Source organism: Berghia stephanieae, chromosome 6 (genome assembly GCF_034508935.2).
Source record: "Berghia stephanieae isolate SIO BIC M18660-M18661 chromosome 6, UCSD_Bste_1.3, whole genome shotgun sequence".
NCBI classification, from domain to species: domain Eukaryota; kingdom Metazoa; phylum Mollusca; class Gastropoda; order Nudibranchia; family Aeolidiidae; genus Berghia; species Berghia stephanieae.
In genome coordinates, this window is record NC_088365.1 from 27,061,027 (window position 1) to 27,081,465 (window position 20,439).

General features: G+C 38.3%; 1 protein-coding gene across 1 annotated transcript in view; it reads left to right on the forward strand.

The window, feature by feature from the left end:
* Positions 1–20,116, forward strand: part of LOC144975814 (guanylate cyclase soluble subunit beta-2-like) — a 109,319-nt gene extending 89,203 nt beyond the window's left edge. Inside the window, exons 9-12 of the mRNA XM_078920002.1 lie at positions 10,803–10,948; positions 11,425–11,720; positions 16,105–16,259; positions 18,787–20,116. Of these exons, the coding sequence (XP_078776128.1) occupies positions 10,803–10,948; positions 11,425–11,720; positions 16,105–16,259; positions 18,787–20,116 (1,927 nt within the window). The remainder of the gene's footprint in view (positions 1–10,802; positions 10,949–11,424; positions 11,721–16,104; positions 16,260–18,786) is intronic.
* Positions 20,117–20,439: the final 323 nt, after the last annotated feature.

The following is a 20,439-nucleotide window of genomic DNA, read 5'->3' on the forward strand; positions in this document are numbered from 1 at the left end:
AATTCAAAAATATCATAAAATTTTTCGCGCACTTCTCAATGGGAAAAAAATCTGCTTCAATTCAAATGGGGGAAAGTCGCGACGTCACACCTTCTACATTTCTGGTTCCAAATCCTTGGAAGTGTGCATGTAACATGTCCTTCGGAGGACTAATAATGAATAGGTTACATGTTAAATCATACTGTGGCATTACTAATTTTGTACCAGGATGAATAGGGAGAATATAAGGATTGCAGTGAGTGAAATAGCGATGACACGTGATCTTTATTGTCGACCAGCATCACTCGGGTCTTTGTTTGTTTTTTTTTTGCCATCTGCGTTTATGAGTAGTTCTCACTAAACTGTTTTAACCAGACTATAAAAGGTCACAGTTACACATAGTTTTGTGTGTTAGTCCGCTATATTTGCGGATGGCAATGTTGTGAGTTTCATAGCAGAACGCATGCTATCTATAATAAATTGCCGTCACATTGAAATCAGAAGATCAATTACGCAAGGAATGTATCCTTTCCTCTTTAAGAGAGGTTTTAAACTTCCAATGAAATTGGAATCAGTTTTGTTTTTTGTCATCTTACATTTTGTTCCCTATTCAATACCTTAAGTTTAACATTCAAATTTATGCAACCCAGGTTCAACCCAGCATATCACTGTTTTATGAAAGTGTGTCACATAATATTTCCCTCATCATAGATTTTTTATTACCCGGGATGTTAAAGTGAAAAGTGACAATGGGCGTCCTTGAGATAATCAGTAGCATGGTGAAAAGATTCAAACGGAGATATTGACAATTGGATTCAGTAGTCTGATGTCACGCGCCCGGCAACGGCGGCCATCTTGGTTCTCAACAAAGAAAATCTTTACTTTTTATTCTTCATGCTGGCGAGAACTTTTCATTCCCTTTTCATATGCCTTGTGATCAGAATATGTAAAAGTCAAAACATGATCAAATTGATGGGTTTTTTTTTCCTCTGGATACGCTTTTAAGCTCGTCGGAGAAATATTTCATACGGCGTCCGCCATTGTTCCGATAGTTTAGAGCCAGTGTTACTAAGTTACCATATGTCATTAGGAAGGAAGTGACGGTACGACTATTGAATCCTATTTTAGTCAAGAGGTCAATTTTTATGGAAAATGAGTTCTCATCAAAAATCGTTAAATCAAACATTTTCCCACATATTGATGAAATATTTGAATTGAATTCTAGACCTAGATATTTTATTTTAATTTTTTATGAAGTTAATTATTATACTTAATATCAACTCTTATCAACGTTGGTGGCGACTTTCTCAAAATTAGGGTTTCACATCCTAGCCCATGCATGTCACCATAACTTCATGAAAAATCACCCAATTTGCTTCAAAGAAAGATTAAAATGCTCAGAAAAAAATGCAAAAAAAAAAACCAAAAAAAAAAAACCGCAAAAAATTTTTTTTCACCATGCGACTGATTATGTCAGGGACGCACAATTACTGGCTTAGCTCCATCCAATTTAGACCATTAATGGGACGTTTAAATTATCATTTGCTTTGCTTCTTCTGTCCACTTGCCTGAAGCAATCGTCTAATGCTTTAGACGGACGAGCTGCAATTTAAATTGTTAGCTTGATGCTATATTTAGACGGGCCAGACAGATGAGCCATTTTTTTTACTTATAGAGCAAATGAAACTGACGTCACGCAGTTCAACGTGTTATTGTTTTTCGACAACCATTGTTAATGATGAGTGCTAGTTTAATTCTATCAACCAGGCCATAAACGTTCAAGGTCACGCGTTATAATTTTGTGCGTTGGTAGTTTATTATATCCAGCTAGCGGATGGTTTGAGTATTTTTTTTAAACGAGCTTTTTTATAGCGCAATACCTTCCCCCCCCCCCCCCCCCCCCCACGACCTCCCACCCCAGCCGATCCCCTCACATCTCATCTCATGTAGTTCCATATCTGAAGCAGACGTCGGAGGTCATCTTCCGCCAAGCTGATCTATCTCTTGCCAATTCTATTAAAGCAGCGCCACCTTTCTCAGCTTCATCTGTCCAAGTTCTTATCCCTTTCAAATACGTTATTCTTTGTCTTCCTCTTATTCTTTTTCCATTCATCTTTCCAGTCAAGGCGAGTATTTCCAAACCAGGGTGGCGGATAATGTGTCCTAAAAATTCCATTTGGCGTTTGATGATTTTTGTTATCAGTGATCTTTTTCTGTTGGCCATTTCTAAAATTTCTTCATTTCTTTTCCTTTCCATCCATGACACCCTCATCATTCTTCTGTAAAACCACATTTCCACTGCCTCCAGTCTTTTAACCATGGTCTTGTTTATGGTCCAGCTCTCACAACCATATAGCAGCACAGACAGTACATAGCAATCCAGGACTTTGATTTTTGTTTTCATGCTAATATTCCTGTTTTTCATAATTGTATGCAGCTGGTTGAATGCATTCTTCGCCATACCTATTCTTTTCTTTATTTCACAATCTGATTTTCCATTGGATGTTACATTGAAGCCTAAATATTTGAAACATTCAACTTGTTGTATTGTTTGTCCTCTGCTTGTTATTACACAGGCTGGTGGGTTATTATTTTTAGATACCGTCAAACATCACCAGGGTGAAAAAGAATACCATCCCCGACCCACGGGACAAAGTTAACGACATTTTGGTTACTTCATTGCCCAATCGCGTCACCCGGTGCATAGCTAATGTATATCCAATAACAACCCCCCCCCCCCCCCCCCCCCATTCCCATCACCCTCCACCACCTCCCCTCCCAATCCCCACAATGTTATTTGATTGTTCCACCCAGCAAGCTTTCCTATGCAATCCTACAATTCAAACGACCAACAACTATTTTCAACCCTGAAAAAACATCCCGTTATTTAACCAGTTTTGTTTTTTTTACTGCCGTGCTCTGGAAAAAACGCGTATTTAAAAATTTAGCCATAAAACTCGTCCTTCAAATATCGATCGATTTAAAGGACCCTCATCTTGACAAAAACTCTCAAACCTGGGACCTGGCGAGGTCTCCCTTAAGTTCCAGGTTTGAGAGAGTTTTTGCCAATGTGAGGGTCGTTTAAATCGATCGATATATGAAGAACGAGTTTTCTGGACAAATTTTTAAATATGTGTTTTTCCAGAGCACGACAGATAAATGCTTTATTTTCCACATATCTCCGGGTCATTTTTCACCACAAAAATACATTGACGTTTTTTCTAATAAAACACCGGTCCTTCCACTGACTTGTATTACTGTAGTACTCAAGCCTCGTTCTGTCATACATAAATCCTCGTTCTGGTTCTGAGTTTGCCAATTTGGCGTTTATATGCTAAATTCGAAATACTTGGCCTTTTTTAAAAATTCCGTTTGGCAACGAAAAATAGGGTTTACCGGCATTTTGTCAGGAAAGAAAGCGATGACCCGAACAGTTTGGCATTATTTTATACCATTTAACATTTTTTCTGTGACCTATTTGGCATGTTTTCAAAAATCAATCTGGCAATCCTTTATTGTGATTTCGTGGGATGAGACGGCGGGTGACTGATGGGAGAAGGCCATTATGGCACAGTGTGAAAAATGAGTTTGATGTCAGGTGTACTCACCCGTTCCTAGCTGGGTGCTCGGTGTTGGTTTATTAGATATGATTGGGGGGGGGGGGGTTGAGGTTTTGTTTGTTTTTTGTTTTGTTTTGTTTTTTTTGTTGTTGTTTGTTTGTTTGTTGGGGTTGTTATTTTTTCTGTTGTTTTTTGTTTGTTTTTTATTTATTTTGGTAGTTTGCTTCGGTTTTGGTTGTGTTCATTGTTTTTTGTTTTGTTTTGTTTTGTTTTTTGGGGGGTATTTTTGTTTTTGTTTTTGGTGTTTTTTTTTGTTTTTTTTTTTTTGGTTGCTGTTGTTGTTGTTGTTGTTTTTTGTTGTTGTTGTTGTTGTTGTTGTTGTTGTTGTTGTTGTTGTTTTGTTATTTTATCAAAAGCAAACACTGAATTACAAGACAACGCAATTAATTCTATTTACATTTTGTGGAAGAGAAGCAAACAATCTCATTGGATGTAGTTTAGGATTGCCAGACTAGTTAAATGCAAACGAAATTCAGAACAATACTATTTACTTATACAACATATTAATTGGATCGAGGAAAAAATATACAGAAAGATAGTGTCTGATATTATATTACTGTTGGCGACTTGAGCCTGCGTCTGGGAGGGGTGGGGGCGGGGGGGGGGGGAGGCGATGGCTCAGCAAGTGAGCGTGGTCTAGTGGTATGGCACTCGCTTTCTGATCGGAAGGTCCTGGCGCATAGTTGAGTCCTTGGAAAAGGCTCTTTACCCACAATCTCTCACCGTAGTCAGGTGTAAAAATGAGTCCCTACCTGTCTGTTATCAGCGTCCGAAAAAAATGTAATATCGCCTAACAGGAGTCATGTCCCGTCCTACATGTTATGTGTTGCTCTTGTCCTGGGACTCGTAGTAAAGCGCTTTGAACACGTTTAGTGGATATTACCCTATATAAAACCTCAATTATATTTCGATAATTTATTCTGGAAAAACCCATATTTATAAAAGTTGGCCAGAAAACTCGTCCTTCAAATATCGATCGATTAAAAAATGACTCTCATCTTGGCAAAAACTCTCAAACCTGGGACTTCGCGAAGTCCCGGGTTTCATAGTGTTTGACCAAGATGAGGGTCATTTAAATCGATCGATCGGATAGTTGGCTCAGCAGTACGGTCTTTGCTTCGTACCCAAAAGGTACGGAGTTCGAATACATGCAGCGTTGCGCGGCCTTGAGCAAGTCACCTCGCCCTAGCTCAGTTTGCGGCGTTGCACTGTGGCTGACGCCTGGGCTATTCCACTCTTCCCTTGGAATAGACCCTAGAGATAAATTTTCCTTATGCATGGGAAGAAACTAAAGGTAATTTCATTTCTTTCCTTATTTTATTTATGATTAATATGATGAAAAGGGAATGTATAGGTAGTTCGAAGATGACGTCACGCAGGTCTTTGGTATTGTTTTTTGTCATTAGCGTTTATGAGTAATTCTCACTAAACGGTATGAACCAGACTATAAACGTTTAAGGTTACACACAGTTTTGTGTGTTGGTCCGTTATACTTCCGGGTGGCAATGTTATGAGCTTCTTAGCCAAGCGCATACTATCTATATATAGTATGCACTTGGCTAAGAAGTTCACAACATTGCCATCCGGAAGTAAAACTGGCCAACACACAAAACTGTGTGTAACCTTGAAGGTTTATAGTCTGGTTAATACAGTTGAGTGAAAAGTACTCATAAACGCGGATGGCAAAAAACAATAACAAAGACATGGGTGACGTCGTCTTCGAACTATCTATAGCCAGTTAGAGTGCAACACCTCAAAGCAAGCTATGGAAAGATGACTTGCTCAAGGCCACACATCCACACGAGGAACCGAAATCGGTGACTTCTGCAAATGACCATACCGCTCTGTCAAGCTGCCCACTTCAATCATGTGACATCTCTCTCTAAACGGTACCAAATCGGGATGATTAAGCTACTGAAAATGGAGTTTATAGCCAGCTGGAGTGCAACACCTGAAAGCATTTATGGAAAGATGACTTGCACAAGGCCACACAGCGCTGCTGCAGAGAATCGAACTCGGTGCCTTCTGATAACGCCCATATTATCACTTTCACTATGCCAAATTGCCTCCGTCAAACAGCAAATGTGATCCATCGTCTCCAAAAGGTGTTATGTCGGGATGATTAAGATAAAAACAATAGAGCTTTTATATAGAGCAATATCCACTAAATGTGATCGAAGCGCTTTACAAAGGGTCCCTGACCAACAGCAACACGTAACGTGTAGAATGAGACATGACGTCTGTTAAGCGATATTACAATTTTTCAGACAGAGACAACGCTGTTGACTGCCAGGTACTCATTTTACACCTGAGTACGGTGAGAGAATGTGAGTAAAGAGTCTTTTCATAGGACTCGGCTATGCGCCGAGCGAGGCTCGAACCCAGGACCTTCCGATCCGAAGCTGAAAATTAAATTTATAGCCAGCAAATTATGGGCCTAGTTTAAAATTGTTGTAATGGACAATTTTTCTCGTCATTTTTAAATACATATTTTTTTAGAACAATGAGCCCATAATAAAATGAGTTATCAGACCTGAAAATAAGTGCACGTTGATCCCGACATAATACCGTTTTGAAACGATATGTCACAAATGTAGTATGTCATGCTGACAATCGGGACCCCCGTCGGGCCATTATATGAAATCAGATTGCCTGAAACGGTAACCAGTAAACCGCCGTACTCTGGAAAAACGTGAAGTTTCAATATTTGGCCAGAAAACTCGTCCTTCAAATATCCATCGATTTAACTGACTCTCATCTTGACTACAAACTCTCAAACCTGGGATTTCGTGAATTCTTCCTTAGTCCCATGGTCGAGCGTTATTGTCAAGATGAGAGTCATTTAAATCGATTGATATTTGAAGGCGAGTTTTCTGGCCAAATTTTAAAATATGTATTTTTCCAGAGTACAGCATTTAACTGGTTGATGGGCCTTGATGATTTTATCATAATGTGTTATGGTTCAAAATGAAGGGAAGCGTCCGTTGTTCAAATCGTGTTAGAATTCCATTTTTTTTTTAATATCTAATACGTCGTCTTGTGGAATACTGTAGAATTTCCAAAGGGAATAGTCTGTTCTGTTTTTATTTTGTTTTGTTTTGTTTTTTTCCAACGTTAAAAGGATTTTTCCTTTTCTTTTTTTTTTTTTTTTTCATTTGTGACCCGTCTCTCCAGAACGCTCTGCGCATAGTTGAATTTCCCCGAATAATGGCTCGTTACTCACATTCTCTCACCGTACTCAGTTGCAAAATGAGTACCTGACCTGGCCGTTAACAGCGTTGTCTCTGTCCGCAAGTAAATTGTAATATCGCCTAACAGACGTTCTAAGTGTCAATTGTTGCTCTTGGTCAGGGACCCAATGTAAAGCGCTTTGAGCACGTTTAGTGGAAATTACACTTTTTAAAAGCTCAAGATTTTTTTTTTATTATGTGTCAAGCACGATGTTACTGGGGCCTTGAAACTGTTGCGGTGGAAAACACTGCAAAGTATGCGCGGCTATGTGGTCTAGTGGTATGACACTCGCTTTCGGATCGGAAGGTCCTGGGTTCGAGCCTCGCTCGACGCATTGTTGAGTCCTTGGAAAAGACTCTTAACTCACATTCTCTCACCGTACTCAGGTGTAAAATGAGTACCTGGCCGTTAACAGCGTTGTCTTTGTCGAAAAATTGTAATATCGCCTAATAGGCGTCATGTCTCGTCCTACATGTTAAATGTTGCTGTTGACCAGGGACCCCTTGTAAAGCGCTTTGAGCACGTTAAGTGGATATTGCTCTATATAAAAGCTCAATTTTTTTTATGCGGAAAGAAAAACGCCTCCAACGTCTACACAGAAAAGTGTATAGATTCCAACAAAACAACAGTAACTCTACCACGATATCGTACAAAACAACACTGTACATCCAAAGAAATTATCATAGCAGTAAGTTTACACAGAACCCACAAATATAAAAACAGTTTCTTCTCAAAAACCATCGAGAAATGAAATACTCTCCCACAAGAAATCCTAGATATTACCAACAACAACAAATTTGGTCAAATATTAAACATAATTTATCTTTCAACCCAATAACACAATGATGGAGAAACACCACATTAATTGTATAAAATCTGCAGTGATGGGCAATAATACGCCTTATAGATAGTTCGAAGTTGACGTCACTCAGGTCTTTGTTATTGTTTTTTGCCATCCGCGTTTATGAGTAATTCTCACTAAACTGTATTAACCAGACTATAAACGATCGTGGTTACACACAGTTTTGTGTGTTGGCCAGTTACACTTCCGGATGGCAATGTTGTGAACTTCTTAGCCAAGTGCATAATGACGTTTAACTTAAACTTGAATGTGTCCTAGTTGGCTGATATGTGCACGTCGGTAAAACGACATTTTCTTCTTCTTTTTCTTCTTCTTCGTTTTTCATTTGTAACCCGGCGTTACAAAACTGTATTATGAGGGAATGTATCGGATTCGACCTGTACATATAATATGCAGGTCTGACATCCGAGCCCACTTTTGGGCCTAGTTTAACATTGTTATAATGAACAATATTTTGCGTCATTTTTTTTTGAGATTTCCATTTCTCCAACAATGAGCCCATATGGTATTGGGTTATCAGACCTGCAAATAATTGCACGTCGATCGGACCCCTAAAAGTGAATTCACAATACGCTTAACAGTCGTACGTCACTTCCCTCGTAATGACGCATAGTAACTTAGTAACTGGCTCTAAACTATCGGAACAATGGCGGACGCCCTTATGAAATATTTCTCCGACGAGCATAAAAGCGTATCCAGAGGGGAAAAAAACATTATAAATCTGATCATGTTTTGACTTTTACACACTCTGATCACAAGACATATGAAAAGTTCTAGCCAGCATGGAGAATAAAAAGTAACGATTTTCTTTGTTTAGAACCACGATGGCCGCCGTTGCTGGGCGACGTGACATCAGACTATTGAATCAAATTGAAATGATAAGTAATACGAACTTTGACCTTTTTTGCAATGTAAGAATGTGTTTTATTCTCAAATACGAACAAGAGATACTCACCCCATATTTGAACACTCAACAACATAGCCGCAAAAATAAAACACGCAGTCATTTAGACACATGAGACCCAAGGGACACGAGTTTATCCAGGTTTCTATATATAGTATGCGCCTGGCTAAGAAGCTCACAACATTGCCATCCGGAAGTACAACGGACCAACACACAAAAACTATGTGTAACCATTAACTTTTATATAGTCTGATTAATACAGTTTAGTGAGAAATAATCATAAACGCGGATGGCAAAAAGCAATAACAAAAACCTAAGCGACGTCAACTTCATACTATCTATAGCGTATAGATGGAAAATTGCAAATTGCTTGTTATCCTTTGGATATGACGCTTATCTCTCGCAACGTAATTTCTGCCAGATCTAACAAAACCAGCTAGCAAATCCCCTGATGGATGGACAAGAGGAGGTTAGTCAGAAAATCACCTCTACTACACCCGGAATCGACCGCTCGATAAAAACGACTTAAAGTGTGTGGCGATCGGGAAAGATGATGTTGAGATAGTTGACTATTTTAAATATTTAGGAATAACCATTGATAGTTCCCTCAATTTCTCTCAACATATTAATATAATATCTAAGAAAGTTGCCCAAAGATTATACATCCTAAGGAAATTGAGAACATTTCAAGTAAGGAAGAAAACTATGTTAAGAGTTTATGACTCATTGATTAAAAGTGTTATTGCGTTTGGCTGCACCATATGGTTTGGAGGATGCCGACTTAAAGATAAATCAAAAATTTCAAAATCATCAAAAATAATAATAACCATCCTCTTGATGGAGTAGAAAGAATTCATGGAAAAGCAATAGAAAGGAAAGCATTCTCAATTACCAACAATAAAAAACATATTTTATACCATGAATTTAGTCTTTTACCATCTGGGAGAAAGTTTTGTCATATTAAATGTAGAATAACAAGTATAAATCAACGTTCGTTCCATCAGCAATAAACGTTTTGAATATTTCATATGGTACAGAGAAACCAGCCAAGGATTGATTCGTTGACTGATTAACTTATTAATTTATTTAATGTAAGATTAACTGACCAATTGATAATGATGATAATTTTTTGTGTCGAATTGCCACAATCGTAACAAATTGAAAACGAAATGAATATGTTTATGTTGTGTATATCGCACGTGTGAAAGAAAGAGAGAGAGAGAGAGAGAGAGAGAGAGAGAGAGAGAGAGAGAGAGAGAGGAGAGAGAGAGAGAGAGAGAGAGAGAGAGAGAGAGAAAAATAAGTAGGAGTGAAATATTTCTGTTCATATCTTTTACGTTATACGATTAACTAATACAAATGTAATAATAGGGACAATAATGACATATTTATGAATATTAAGTATTATTATTATTATTATTATTATTATTATTTACATGTAAAGCGAGTGCTCTACCACCTATCCATATAGGACCCCTATCTTGATTTAAAATCAGCATCAGGTTTTTATTATTTTATTTGTAACCCGTCGCCTTCAAGCGGTATTCATCATCATTGCCTTTTTCAACCTGGGTCAGGGTATAGGCCACAGACAAACAGTTTCCATCCTTCTCTATCCTGGGCTAACTTTTTTAACTCTTTCATAAATTATGTCATTGCAGAAACTCTTCAGTCACCAAAGCTTTTAAAAAAAAGGATTTGATCTGTCCGTATGTGTTTCTGTAACAATTTGAGATTTATGGAAGGGTTGTTAACACTTCGACAACCCCCAGCCTGGAGGACCGGGAAATTTTAAATCCTTTAAAAACTCAATTTATAGTATTAAAAAAAAAATATGGACTTTGAGTGAAATCATGTGTTTTATTGGGGATCATGAATATCATTTCTTATGGTGATCACAATTAAAATGTTACATATCTGGATATTTTTTTACTGTAAAATCTCTTTTTCATATCAGGTTCATTCCCCCCGACATTATACCATTTTTACAATGTGGGGCACAATTTCTTAAAGCTGTTTTGCCGTTAACAGCGTTGTCTTTGTCCGAAAAATTGCAATATCGCCTAACAGGCGTCATGTCCCGTCCCACATGTTAAATGTGCTGATGACCAGGGACCTCTTGTAAAGCGCTTTGAGCACATTTAGTGGTTATTGCTCTATATAAAGATCTTTTTTTTTTCTTTTTTTTTCTCCTTGGTCATTTCAGGAAAAAGCTGGACGAGACAACGGCACAGCTCAAGAAGACGGGCCAGGAACTGGAGGAAGAAAAACGTAAGACGGAAACACTACTCCACCAGATGTTGCCTCGGAAAGTAGCCACAGCTCTCACACAGGGACGTACTGTAGAGGCTGGTAGGGTCTCTTTTGTGTTTGGGGATTATTATTAGTATTATTATTATTATTATTATTATTATTATTATTATTATTATTATTTATTATTTATTATTATTATTATTATTAGTTAGTTAGTTAGTAGTAGTAGTAGTAGTAGTAGTAGTGGTAGTAGTAGTAGTAGTAGTAGTAGTAGTAGTAGTAGTAGTAGTAGTAGTAGTAGTAGTAGTAGTAGTAGTAGTAGTAGTAGTAGCAGCAGTGTCTTTAACTATTTTTCATCTATATCTATTGATACTATGAGTTTAGGTAAAATTCAACATCCGCCAGCCAAATTAAACATACCAACACACAAAACGGCATTTAGCATTGAACGTCTGATTCATATAATTTAGTGAGAACGTATCTCTAATAGGATGTGTATAAAATAAAAACGAAGAGATGAATAACGTCATATTCGTTCCTTCTTTGAATCCCATTGCTATGCTTCGATTTCAGAGAAAAGTTTGACCAGGTGACCATCCTCTTTAGCGACATCGTGACCTTCACAACCATCGCATCAGCCTGTAGCCCGATGGACATCGTTGACATGCTGAATGAGATGTATCGTCGGTTTGACGAACGCACGTCCCAGCACAACGTTTACAAAGTGGAGACAATCGGGGATGCCTACATGATCGTCAGCGGGGTTCCAGAAAAGACCAATTTCCACGCGCCCCCTGTGGCCAATTTTGCGATGGACATGTTAGAGGATTCTGGCCAGGTCATGTCCCCGGCTACAGGAAAACCATTACAGGTAACATCAGATCACCCGTAGCCATCATCGTTAACTTATGAGCGGCTATGTGGTCTAGTGGTATGACGCTCGCTTTCGGATCGGAAGGTCTTGAGTTCGAGCCTGGCTCGGCGCATAGTTGAGTCCTTGGAGAAGGCTCTTGCTCACATTCTCTCACCGTACTCAGGTGTAAAATGAAAACCTGGCCGTTAACAGCGTTTTCTCTGTCTGAAAGAAAAATGTAACATCGCCTAACAGGCGTCATGTCCCGTCCTAAATGTTAAATGTTGCTGTTGGCCAGGAACCCCTTGTAAAGCGCTTTGAGCACATTTAGTGGATATTGCGCTATATAAAAGCTCAATTTAACAAATTTAAAACTTAGCTTAGAGGCTCACAACATTGCCATCCAGAAGTATTAACGGAGCCATTAGTCCTTAGCCATCGTTAACTTATAGCCCGACACTAGAACCCTCTAAGACTTATATTTTTATTATTTTATTATTTTTTTGGTTGTGTCAGATTATCAAACGTTAAATTTCACTAAAAAATTGGATTCTTAAACTGAATAAGAAAGGAAAGTCGTCACGTCACAACTCCTACGTTACCGGTTCCTATGGCGCTGGCTTCCGGCGACAACAGACGTGTTGTGAATATTTACCTATTTTCTACACATATTTTTATTCATTTATCATTCAATCGTCGGAATTTAAGCCTAATTTTTATTCAAAATGGATGTGAAGTATATATTGTTCCTGATTTTTATATTTATTAGTATATTTATAAGCATAAATGGTGTTTTAGCCTGTGATTTTACTGCCAAAATAAGCCTATCGATAACTTATACTCCAGAGACTCTCCGATCCCTCCAACCCGTGTCACCCCACCACCCACTATTGACACATCGTTTATTAAAGTAAGAAAGAGGGGGAGAAAGGGAGGAATAAAAACAAAATTTAACAGACGGCCGTTTCGTCCATTTTTACCCTGTGTAGTGACAGGTAATGTAAGATCACTGAAAAATAAAATTGATGAACTGTTTTCACTGTGTCGTTTTAATAGATAGTATGCAGATGACGTCACTCAGGCCTTTGTTATTGTTTTTGCCATCCGCGTTTGTGAGTTGTTCTCACTAAACTGTATTAACCAGACTATAAAAGTTCATGGTTACACAGAGTTTGTGTGTTGGTCCGTTATACTTCCGGATGGCAATGTTGTGAACTCCTTGGCCAAGCGCATTCTATCTATAGTGACTATCGTCAAGCCTCCATAATAGCGTTAACAGAGACTTGGCTATCTCCTCACATACCATCATCATGTTTTAATATTGAACAATATTCACTATTTCGAGGAGATCGGACTAATGTAAATAAACGACCTGGGGGTGGGGTGTGCACATATATTAACAACAAATGGTGCCACCCAATAACTGTCAGATAAAGAAAATGTATTGTGACGATTATATTGAATTTATTACTGTTTCGTCACGACCATATTACCTACCCCGGGAATATACTCATGTCATCATCATCAACGTCTACATTCCACCATCATCAGACAACACCACAGCGAAAAATATTTTGAGGAAAGAAATACAGGACATTCAAATTAAGTCACCCGATGCCGTATTGATGGTCACTGGCGATTTTAACCAATGTAACGATTTTACTCTCCCGGGACTTCATCAATACGTGGACTGCGAGACAAGGGACAAAAAAACATTAGATTTATTCCTGTGTAATATTAAAAATAGTTATAAATGTTTACCCCGTGCCCCATTAGGTTTATCTGACCACTGCATGCTCTTGCTACTCCCCACCTACCGCCCTGTTTTTAAACGTGTAAAACCAGTAAAGAAAAGTGTACAGATCTGGAACGGAAGTGTGTGTGAAGATTTGCGTGGTTGTTTTGAATGCACTGACTGGAATGTTTTTATCGAATCATGTGATAGTGTGGATGAGCTGAATGACTGTGTAAGCTAGTGTCTTGTAAAAAAGAAATAAAATATTATCCTAACAACAAGCCTTGGATAACAAAAGATCTAAAACTTTTATTGAACCAAAAGAAAACTCTCTATACTAGTGGAAACAAAAAAGATCTGAAAACAAAACAAAAAGAGATAAAGAGGGTAATATCTAGTTGTAGAGACAAGTACAAAAATAAAATTGAAAAATGCTTTTCTTCTGGGGATATACGGGACACGTGGCGGGGGCTTAAAACTGCTGTGAACTATAATCCAAAGCCCACGATTATATCAGAAGATATCGAAATTGAAACTTTAAATAAATTTTATTCACGTTTCGACACAGCAAACAAATTTGATATTGAAAATGAAAAACATAAATTAGACAGGGCTTTGGAAGATGAAATGGCTGTTGAGGTCAGTGAAGAGGAAACGAGATTCGTATTTTCGAAACTAAACGAGAGGAAGGCTGCTGGGCCGGATGGATTGAAAGGAAAACTATTAAAAGAATGTGCCCACCAGCTTTCCCCCATTTATACACATATTTTTAACTGGTCCCTCCAATGCGTTTCAATCCCTGAAATTTGGAAAAATTCGAAAATTATTCCTGTTCCAAAAAAAGAAAAACTTGAAACTATGAACGATCTCAGACCTGTTGCACTGACTTCAATAGTCATGAAATCTTTAGAAAAACTTGTTCTTGTTAAAATTAGGAATCATTTTATGCCATTGAGTGATAGTCATCAATTTGCTTACAAACCAGGACGTGGCGTAGAGGATGCCATTTTGCTGTTTACAAACAACATCTACAGGCATCTAGATCACGCTAGGAGCTATTGCAGATTGCTTTTTGCAGATTTTTCTTCAGCGTTCAATACAATGCAACCTCAGTTGGTTGTTCAAAAATTGACTAGTCTGAATTTAAACAAGTATATAATTGCTTGGGTGCTCGAATTTCTTACGGAGAGAGCACAATATGTTCAATTAGGGCAAAACAAATCTTCCTGTATAACTACAAATACTGGCGCTCCTCAAGGTTGTGTATTGTCCCCTGTATTATTCACAATATACACGAATGACTGTAGAAGTCAAAACCTGAGTGTACCTTTAATAAAGTTTGCAGATGACACCGCTCTTCAAGGCCTCATAACAAATGGCAACGAAGTGGCTTATAGGCAAGAAATTGATAGATTTGTGTCTTGGTGTGATGCCCACCACCTAGAGCTTAACATAAGCAAGACAAAGGAGCTAGTGATTGACTTTAGGAGAGTGAAGGAACCGATAGAACCTTTAAAATTAAAGGACCAATTCGTCCAGCGAGTTCCTCACTACAAATACCTTGGTGTAACGATTGATGACAGGCTCAAGTGGGATGAACACTTGAAAATAATTAGGCATAAGATGTGCAGACGTACATATTTTTTATCGAAACTCTCTCAGTTTAGAATAGATAAAACCCTCTGCACATTATTTTATAGAGCAGTAATCGAAAGTGTTTTGTAATTTTGTATAACAGCTTGGGGAGGCAATTGCTTAGCAGTGGAAAGGAACAAAATAAATTCAAATATTAAAAAATCCATTAAACGCTATATAAATGATGTTGACGATGTAGATCTTTTATACGAGAAATTTTGTATAAATAAAATAACTAAAATATTAAATGACCAGTATCATCCACTAAGACCATCAATTATTATGTCAGAAAGAAGTGGTCGCCCTTTCTCTATTTCAACGAAAACAGAGAGACACCGAAAATCTTTTCTGCCGTCCAGTATTAGGCTTTATAACAACAAGCAATAATCATTTTATATAATTATTTCTCATTTTTACTTTTTAAAAATATAAATATTAATTTATTAATTTATTTGTTTTGCAATCTTTTCAATTTTCAATTTATAGTGACAGTTTTAACTATTTTACAGTGTTGAAATTATTCATATTATAAAGCGCAGCTCTGGTTATAGAGCTGCTCCTTTTTTATATATATACATCCTATTTCCATTGTATTTTTATCTTATGTGTAAATTATAACACGTCTGTACAAAAAATTTCCTTTTTGGGATGCAATAAAGTATTATTATTATATTATTATTATTATTATTATTATTATTATTATTATTATTATTATTATTATTATTATTATTATTATTATTATTATTATTATTATTATTATTATTATTATTATTATTATTATTATTATTAAGGGGAAAAACTCGTGAAATCCTTTAAATAATGTTTTTAAACCACGGTTGTTTCCCTTGGACGGGATAAAACTTGTGCTCCCTTCATTTTGAGGAATGTTACAGTCATGATTGTGATATTATGTTATGTCTGTCTATAACAAAAGACTGAATGACGTTAATTTCGTTCTTTCTATATTAGTCTCTTATGCAATCAAAGTGTTAACACAGCTTTTGTTTGTTTGTTTGTTGTTTTAATCGCCAGATTCGTGTCGGAGTCCACACAGGTCCTGTCGTGGCTGGAGTCGTGGGAGTGAAGATGCCCCGGTACTGTCTGTTTGGGGACACGGTGAACACGGCGTCCCGGATGGAGAGTCATGGAGCTCCTGCTAGGATTCATCTTAGTGCCACCACTATGAGGTCAGACTCCAGGGAAATCGACATTCTTGGGAAGGGGGGGGGGGGAGAGAAGGAGTGTATGGTAGCATGCAATGCGGCTATTTGCGCCATGTGGTAATGTGCAGCTACGTGGTCTTGTGGTATGACACTCGCTTTCGGACCGGAAGGTCCTGGGTTCGAGCCTCGTTCGGCGCAAAGTTGAGTCCTCGGAAAAGACTCTTTACTCACAATCTCTCACTGCACTCATGTGTAAAATGAGTACCTGGCCGTTGACAGTGTTGTCTCTGTCGGGGAAAAAAATTGTATTATCGCCTAACACGCGTCATATCTCGTTCTTTATGTTACATGTTGTTTTTGAGCGCTTTGCGCACGTTTAGTGGATATTGCCCTATATAAAAAGCTCAACAACCAATGGCTATTACCTGTTTCATATGGAAATTTGGGATATAACTTGGGCACGTTGGGCCTAATGCAGAACTGCCTACTGAACTACGAAAACTTCGTAAAAATACGATTTTTTGGCTTCAACATCAGAAATAAATAGACATATTTGATTTAATACGTGTTAAAAAGAAAACGTTGGTGCCGCAAAGCATCTATTCAGGATTTTGAACGCATATTCAATACTGCTAAGGGTAAAATATTAATTTGTAAAGTTGATTATAGTAAATTCTATTCCTTTCCTCTAAAAAATACGTTTTTTTACATTTCAAGTTAGCAGGCCGGCCTTATGGCTCTGAAAGTCTCATCTCTTTTGTTATAGTTGTTGTTGTTGTTGTTGTTGTTGTTGTTGTTGTTGTTGTTGTTGTTGTTGTTCTTGTTGCTGTTGTTGTTGTCAACATTGCAATTAGAATTGTTTGGCTATGTGGTCTTTTATTAATATTATCATCTTCATCATCATCATCATCATCATCATCATCATCATCATCATCATCATCATCATCATCATCATTATTATTATTATTATTATTATTATTATTATTATTATTATTATTATTATTATTATTGTTATTATTGTTATTATCATTAGTATTATAATTATTATGTGGTACAAGACTCGCCTTCGGACGGAAGATCTTGAATTCGAGTACCGCTTTGAGCGCCTTATTGTTGAGTCCTTGAACAAAGCTCACATTATGTCACCTTTCTCATGTGTAAAATGAATACCTGACCGTTAAAAACGTTGTTAAAGTCCGAAAATAATTTTTATATCACCTAACTTTCATCATGTCTCGTCCTACATGTTAGATATTGTTGATGGCCAGGTACCCCTTGTAAAGCGTTTTGAGCATGTTAAATATAAATTGCTCTTTACAGATGCTCAAATTTTAAGAAACAGTATTTATTCTTTACCATAAAGAAGATAAATAAATGGTTACACGGTTACGTAATATGAATCGCTAAAAATTAAATTTTTAACATCAAGATTAACCGCTTTGAGGCGGTGGGTCGCAAATGTCTTTGACTTACTTGACGGTTAATCCTCTTGGTTCCTTGTAGAACATCGTAGGGGCATCTACGAGCGTCAGCCATCAACTTCTGTCCTTGGCTTCACTTCGTGTGGACCATAGGGACCTCTACGAGCGTCCGCCATCTACTTCTGTCCTTGGCTTCACTTCGTGTGGACCAAAGGGATATCTACGAGCGTACGCCATCTACTTTTGTCCTTGGCTTCACTTTGTGTGGACCATAGGGGCCTCTACAAGTGTCCCCCATCTACTTCTGTCCTTGGCTTCACTTCTTGCGGACCATAGGGACCTCTACGAGCATCCGCCATCTGCTCTGTTCTGTCCTTGGTCATCTTTTTGATAGCCTGCCAGGCGAGGCCTGCCGTTTTCATTTCGTCTGACAGTGAGCGCCTCCATGTCTGTTTCGGATGCCCCACCTTTCGTGTTCCTTGGTGGTTCCAGTAAAGGGACTGGCGGGTGACATTGGTCTCTGGTCTTCTTGGTGTATGACCAACCCATCTCCATTTCATCCTCCTGATTTGGGTATTGATGGGTTCTTGGTTTGACCTTCTCCATTGTTCTATTTTGGAGATGTGGCCTTGCCATCTGATTTTCAAAATCCTCCGGAGACATTTGTTAATGAAGGTCTGAATTTAATGAGTTAAGGTGTTTGAAAATGTATTGAACATCTTGCTCTCATGGGAAAGATTAAAGGTGAAAAGATTAAAGGTAGACCAAGAAAAACTTATTTAAATAGTTTGAACAGCTGGGTGACAAAAAAGAGAAGAGTAATATTAGTGGGGGGGTTTTTTAAGGTTATCTGATCAGAGAGATGAATGGCGCACCATGATCGCCGATGTCTGGCACAGAATTAGTACTTGAAGAAGAAGAAGAAGAAGAAGAAGAAGAAGAAGAAGAAGAAGAAGAAGAAGAAGAAGAAGAAGAAGGTGTTTGTGACCCTACATGTGTACGATCCATATAAAAGAGCAGGCTTCACATCGGAGTCAAATATTCTAAGCTCGGTTGCATTAGAGAAAGTTGTTGCTTTTTTTTAATGTCAGCATTATTTATTTTATCCTTTATTTTCTCGCCCTTTTCAGCGCATTGCAAGGCTGGGGTTACGCATTCAAAGTCCGAGGGGAAATGGACGTCAAAGGTAAAGGAAAGATGCGTACCTACTTCCTGGCCGGGACTGCGGACAGAACTTTGACCGAGCCAGATGACGATTTTGTCAGCCTCGATACATTCCAGGACGGCGACGAGAATCGGGTCCCCATTAAGATGGCGGATTCCTGTGATGACCTTGATCAAAGGGCCGATGAGAAACTGCCCTCGCCTTCATCAACAACGGCAGCTAAGAAGGATACAGAGATTGATCAAAATGGCAGCGTTGATAGTGTCTTCCAAGAAGAAAACAGTGATAGTAACCAGGGGGTTAATAATGCTTCACCTGCAAAATGTCCCTTTAGTTTCGGACATAGTACAACCAATGCTGTTAATTTACATTCCAGTGTCGGAGATAATGTTGGAGCTTGTCCGGAATTTCAAAATTCAGTGGAAAATTCGGGACCGGACGTTGTTAATGGCTGTGATATTATGAATTCAGCAGAAGATTCCAGTGAGAACAGCAGCCACGTCAATGACAATGCTGCGGTTGAAAAAGTGTTTTTTAACGTGTGTTGCGGATTTTCTTCATCCATGTTTTCAAACAAAACGTACAATTCTATGAGCGCTGTGGAATCTCAAGACAATTCATCACCAAATATACCAACGAGAAAAAATGGACATTTATCCGTTGTCGGAAATCAATTTCCAACCCATGATACCAAAACCCACTCTTCTACAAAACCCACATCGATCAAAATTTCAAGTTCGTTTATTCCGAAACAAAATAATAAGAATACACAGAACCCTGGAACGTTTTCCTTGACGATGAAAGGCCATCCAAACTCCGACAAGCACAGTGCTAAGTCCAACAGATCCTCTCATAGCAATATCGTGTCTCCTTTGCCCAATGACGTCATCATACCGGAAATCAACTTCACCAACGAAAATCCTCTCTCCCTCTCCTCGGTTCAATCGTACACCGGCCCGTCTCTAGAACCGCATCCGAAACACGTCTACCGCTGTAAATCGAGTAAACCTTTTATCCGTGGGGAAGGCATTTCTAATAAAAATGCCAGTGAGTCTTCATCATCGACTCACCACGAACACAACGCCTCGTCCATTCCAGATCATACCACCAGACACGGTGCTAACTCCTTGCCGATCACCGGAAGTGACACGTGCCCCAGTAAGCTGTCCTTGGAGTGTGACAGCCCATCCACAAATCTCCGAACATCATGGTCACATGACCATCTCCTCAAAGTTCGAAAGCCCAGAAAAAAAGGGGTGAAGAGGGATCGCAGTAAACTGTGCTTATTGTCTTGAAATCATTTCTATGTTGTGTATTTTTTTCAACCAATAGGGTTCAACAGTCGTGACATCACTTCCCTCATAATGACGCATAGTAACTTAGTAACTGGTTCTAAACTATCGGAACAATGGCTGACGCCCTTATGAAATACTTCTCCGACGAGAATTAAAGTGTACCCAGAGGAGAAAAACGTTATGAATCTGATCATGTTTTGACTTTTATACATTCTGATCACATGACATGACAAGTTCTAGCCAGCATGAAGATTAAAAAGTACCGATTTTCTTTGTTTAGAACCAAGCTACTGGTTGCTGGGCGGACGTGACTCAGTCTATTG